The sequence below is a fragment of the Lagopus leucura genome, unplaced genomic scaffold, assembly GCF_019238085.1.
Source record: "Lagopus leucura isolate 7727_CA_CO unplaced genomic scaffold, USGS_WTPT01 Super-Scaffold_100157, whole genome shotgun sequence".
NCBI classification, from domain to species: Eukaryota; Metazoa; Chordata; class Aves; order Galliformes; family Phasianidae; genus Lagopus; species Lagopus leucura.
Window position 1 is genome coordinate 30,798,480 of NW_024962334.1, and position 5,788 is coordinate 30,804,267.

General features: G+C 39.8%; 1 protein-coding gene across 1 annotated transcript in view; it reads right to left on the reverse strand.

The window, feature by feature from the left end:
* Nucleotides 1-2,690: 2,690 nt before the first annotated feature.
* The window catches only part of ITGA8 (integrin subunit alpha 8), a 94,843-nt gene continuing 91,745 nt past the window's right edge, over nucleotides 2,691-5,788 (reverse strand). The window contains exons 29-30 of the mRNA XM_042888940.1: nucleotides 5,628-5,750; nucleotides 2,691-4,410 (exon numbers count right to left, since the gene is read on the reverse strand). Of these exons, the coding sequence (XP_042744874.1) occupies nucleotides 4,324-4,410; nucleotides 5,628-5,750 (210 nt within the window). The 3' untranslated portion in view covers nucleotides 2,691-4,323. The remainder of the gene's footprint in view (nucleotides 4,411-5,627; nucleotides 5,751-5,788) is intronic.

The following is a 5,788-nucleotide window of genomic DNA, read 5'->3' on the forward strand; positions in this document are numbered from 1 at the left end:
TTCTAGGTATTTGGCCTTTACAGGGATAATAAACGAGGGCCCACTCTAGCCCCATTTAGAGGAGAAATGGGGAATCTAAGGTTGATGTTTTGTTAATGTGACTCTGGGTGAATTTCTATAGAGCTGTTGGAAAATCAATTATGCCCTGCACTGCACTGACCAGTTCTCACCACATCCTGAGTTCTGCTCTGCTGCTGTTATCCCAAGTTCGCTTCTGGAAAAGCAATACTGCCTGCCACAACCCAGTGTGAGCTGTTGCAGTCTGCCATGTGAAGCCTCCTGAAACAGAGGAACAGTAAACAGCCAAATGAAATGCAGTGCACCAGTCAAGGAGATGCAACACAGTGAAAACAAATGAAACCATTTGAAAAGCAAGCTCAACAATTATTTCCATTCTCATCTGAATTCCCCATAGGTAGGTAGGATAGCATCTTGAACTGTTAAGTGCCCCTCCAATCCAGGAGGCAAAACAAGAGCAGTCCTCCTATATGAAAAGCATTCCTGCTGTGTCACATCATGGCGCCTGCCTAAGCTGAATTCGAGACTCTTTATTGTCAAGAGGCACTACCATTACACTACATTTTAATATGGATCTTTGCCAACAATCATAAATAAAACACCCACTCATAAACAATTCCTAAAGGCAGTTTGTCAGATGGCATTTCATTAAAAAGAAGTTTGCTGCAAAGCAGTGGAATACCTCAATCCTCGAGCAGTCGGGGCTTTCTCTCCAATGCATCTCTCTTGATGCTTCGTCAATTCCCAAAAGGCTTTTTAGCTAATTTATGTAGAAGATCCTTCCTGCAGATGGGTGACAAAAACACAGCTGAAAGGTACAGAAAATCATTGCCATTTTCAAGAGATGGGGAACCTGTCATGGCCTTTGGTGCTAGGAAGTTGGATAAAGTTGTAAATGAGTGACAGAGTGGTGACAAAAAAATGTTCTTATTAGTAACCTGATCATTACATGGAAATTGTGTTTGCTACATAAAGATTAGACCTGCAAGTGACAACATATTCAAATGTGCCAGTCCCTGTTAGGCAAATTCTGAAGTTTTCATAAAACAGAAAACATTACTCGACACTCTTAAGAAATGGATACTCTTAGGGAACTTGCTGCACAGCACAGCCTGCAGGAAATATGTGAAACAAAAGATGATGTCTCTCTGTTTAACAGACCACTGCGGTGGTCACAGCAGTGAAGAGTTCTGAAAGACTTTAAGGTAACCTCCTTTTTCCCACCCTCCCAACTATCGCTGTGCTCTCAATTAGCAGCTCACGGCGTCTGCTTGGATGCCTAAGGCTGAATTACTTTTGCAGAAAGCTGCCTCTAGGAACTCGTTACAAAGCTGACATCACTGAAACACAAGTTCACCCCTTTGGGGATGAGGCAGAGGTTATTGTGTCGCACGTTACAAATATACCAGGGGACAGATTATGTCTACTGCCTGCTGGCATCCACCTCTAGGATGCAACCTCCCCAGGGGATAAACAATCTTGGCAAGCACTGAAACCCAGAAATCTCCTTTCCAGACCTCTTTACAATCTGCAGCTCAAACTGTCCACAAATGCTGGGATCCAGGACTGCAGTTCTTGACAGCACACGGCTCCAGACATTTCTATGGGGGAAGTTTAATCTATGAGGATGTAGAAATCTAAAACAAAGTTTTGCTCAAAGTAACTGTTTGTCAGATCATGTGCCTCTAATTTGGTTTCCAGTGACATTACACAGCTGCAGCCAATGGACTCCTGCCAGGCCCAGCAGTTACTGAGGTTCTTTTTGGTTTAAATTTAGTATCTGAACATGTTTTACCCATCATTAAAATGGAGAGTAATTGCTCAAAAGTGAACCATGGATGTTACAACTGCAAAGAACTTATTAAGTCACCTAGCCCTATCCTCAGGGCAGCGCAGAATTGAAAACACATTGGAACAAATACGAAACGGAGCTACGTTTGTTCTTTTTCCTACTCTTTTTTTTTTTTTTTCTTTATTGTAATCATTAATCAGTATATTCAAAAGTTCAAAAAACAACCACAAATGCCAGTGTAAACATGCTTCATGTATATAAGTAATATAAAGTATTGCACATATGAAAGTCCTATGTTTGGTATCTCCTTATGGTGCTATTTCATCAGAGCTGTGCCAATGACGCAAATTTCAGGAGCTAGAAGATCTTATTTTGGAAGCTGCTTCATGCAACAGTTCAATATTTACAAAGGCTGCAAGCTCCCTGTTCTTTTCGCAAGAGGACAATTCTACCTGGGATGTTCGGCATACAAAAGTGTGCACATGTGGGCTGAGCTGGTCTCATGGTGGCATTTACCAGCTGATCTCCTCTGCTCTTTTGTGGAATGCTGCCATTGGTAGCTTGCTGGGGACTGGGATGTGGTCAGGCCCACCCATCCTCAAAAACCAGAGATGCAACGCCTCCTCCACCTGCGCCTCCTCTCAGTCATTCTTTTGGGCACACTGGGAACGATCAGCTGAAGGCTCCATAAAGGTCCTGCAATTTCCCTTGGACATGAAGATGGAACACACCTGCTCAGGCTTCCTTACACTGATTTCCTCCTTGCTTAGATTTCACAGGTCAGCCTAAATATCTGTCAGACTGATGGAAGTGACCATGTCTTATGGCTACTTCTGTCCTAAAGTCTTTAAAAGCACGGGGGCAGTTACCCTAAAGTCACAAAGAATGGATGAAGCCATCTAACTATTGGGTGGGAAAGAAGAGGAGCTCAGGAAACAGACGATGTGCTGTTTGTTTCAGAAAATGAACAACTCCTCTTGAAGTTTACACAAGATAGCAAATTCTTCATAAGATAGCACTAGAAGACTTGGGTTTTCAGGCAAAAATCTGCACAGATCCAGAGATGAGATAAGAACCAAGCTATTTTTGCTCATAGAGGAGAATGAGTGAAGTCTCTCCTCTTCAGAATTCCCAAGTCAGGAAGACCAACCAACCAAAAAAAAACAAAAACAAACCACCCCCAAAAAAACCCAGACTAAGAAGCACTCAAATCAAATCCATGCATTGTTACTCTTCATCTCAAAATATCTTTCCTTCTTTTTGTTCATGCCTGGCAGACTGGCATCCTATTTTCTGCGTAAATAGAAACCTTGCTCACTTTCTCTACAAGACTTTGCTTAAGGGATCATTAAATTCTGCCATAAACTTTGAAGAAATATCTTCAGCTCTTTAAATACACTGCTGGATTCTTGCCCATAAAATGAAAACAAAAGGCAAAGATTTCTTCAGATGAATGAAATATTAGGGTCTGTGACATATATTCAACAGACGATACAACAGCTGTAGCCATTTTAAGAGAGCACTTCACCAAGTAACAGGCAATGGCAAAAAGTAAAACTCATCCTAGCTTCAAATTCCCAAGTCCTTTTTGTATCACCCCAGATGCATGTCTGTAGTAATTTAAATCAGCAATTTAAATCACTAAGAGCTGCATAGGCAACCACCAGCAATGGGGTGAGAAGGTAACTCATCTACTGCATTATAATGCCTTTGGATTTTGTAACCTGGGTGTGATACTCTCAGCTCTGGACTGAGATACAATACATGCTTAGCATATGATTTATCTTGCAAAATATTGCATAAATCCTCTGTTTTGCCAAACACATTGTAGCCAAGAAAGATGTGCTCAGTGCGTACAATTGGTTTGCTTTTCTATTTACATGTAAAGTAAGTGCACGACTTCTGTATATTGACTTTATTTCTCTTAAAATGTAAGTTGATGATTATATCAGAAACTTATTCTGAAAAGGTGGAAAAATAAATAATTGTGCTCCATCTATAAAATTCTTCTTAGACTACCTTTGTTTTTCAGAAGTACTTCCACAGTACTGATTTATTGCTTGTCTCCCTGAGTCATAATGTCATAAAAGTTCTTAGGGAGGTGTCAAAGGTATTCTGCATGATACAGTAGTGTTCAGAAACTCTATCCTGTTCCATCTTCCAGACAGTACAGCAATGCAGGCATTTTCTCCTTGGGAGTTTTGGGCTTGTTCTGGAAGCACCTCAGTATACCACATGTGTTCAAAAGCATCTGCTAAAATGTAGACTGACCAAAATATAGAATAAACATTCTGTTCAATGGCAAGCATGTCCTTAAGGCAGTATAAATTTTCTTTCTTTCTTTGGCAAGGATGACCATCATGTGGTGTATTCTCAGAACGTGGCACAGATCAGATTATGATGCCATTTTGCTTGCAGGTACAAAAGAAGATTGGTGGAAGGAAACCTTCAGTTAATTCTCACTATGTTCTAGTCTCAGGCAGGATTCTGACTGGATCTGTCACTCTCTTCCTCTATGCATCAGTTGTCTTGTTATTTGTCAGCTGTTCTCTGTCTGCCATGTCATCTTGAGGAGGTTTTGCTCTGTCAAAGAAGCCGCACTGTAGAAAACAATCAACAGAAACAAAGGCGTCATGATAAGACAACCACAGGATGTCTCGACTTCACTCAATTGATCTGAAAGGTGGGATACAGTTTATGATGGCCTGATAGACTGTGAAATGTTTTTTCTGTTTGCTTGTTTTTCTCTATTCACATCATTGCCTACGAAAAAAAAACGAAGTTTTAGGTGCAAGGCACTGAGTTCCAAAGTATAGCTTTAAAAATTCAAATAGTATGAAAGCTATCTTTGCAGATGATGTGAGTGCTTGTTGAATGCTGATACTGACTCTAATGAGGAAACTCTCCATTTCTCTTCTGTAAGACATATAAGACACTCATTCAGAAAATATTAGGATGACAAAATAAGAATGAAGTATGCGACAAAATAAGAATGAAGTATGCGTTGGAAAATGTGTACAGGACAGTGTTGTGACTAAGACTAAAGATCAGTGAAGATGAGATTTCTGTCAACTAACTTTAAATGCCTAAAAGTTATTTTTTGGTTGAAACTAATTACATAGACCTCACAAAAGGTCAAAGGAAAATACTACCAAGAGCTAACACCTCTCATCATCCTCCCATGGTTTAGAGACTCTTTGTTGTTGAACTGCAAAGGGAACTGGGATAGTTAGAATTGGCTGAACACCTAATCCACCTTTAGGCAGCTAAAAACAGAAGAGCCATATCCTATCATACAAAATTATTTTCTTCTTTGAAGAGGAACTGTAAGGATGACAAAAAGCCAGACTTGTTCCCTGTAATGTAGCAGTTCCAAACTTGTCTTGAAACTTGCAAAGAGAATGTAGCAACCAACACACTAATATAAAATGAAATCTAAAAATTAATTGTCAAAACTGGGAGCATTGTTAGATGCTAACAAAAACTGGAAATTCCTGAAGTATTCAGAGAGAACAAAGTTAGAGTCACTTCTTTCTGAACCTAAACATCCTGAAAAAGAGTCTCATAGGTCTTGGGAAACAGAGCCAAACTCTTTAGTATACCCATTTATAACCACACTGTAATAATAAGGGAGGACTTTGAAAATAAGTTCCCTACACAAAGGTCAGTGACACTCGCATGTCAGAAATGCCAAAACAAAGAAGACACATGTCTATTGTTGCTTTTCCTCCAAACTTACAGCCTCTTTTTTTCCTCATCTGTTAGTATCTTCCAGTATTTTTTTTAAGACAACAGTAATAGTAATAATGCAACATACCTTCCATAAAGCAAGGGTCAACACCGCTAGTACCAGTAGACCAAGCATTATTGCTAGTATTATAACCCACAAAGGAATGACAAAGGAGACATTTGGAGTGGACCAAATGACAGATGTCCTGATCTGGAATGAAAAGAATACATTAAGTGAATAAAAAATAA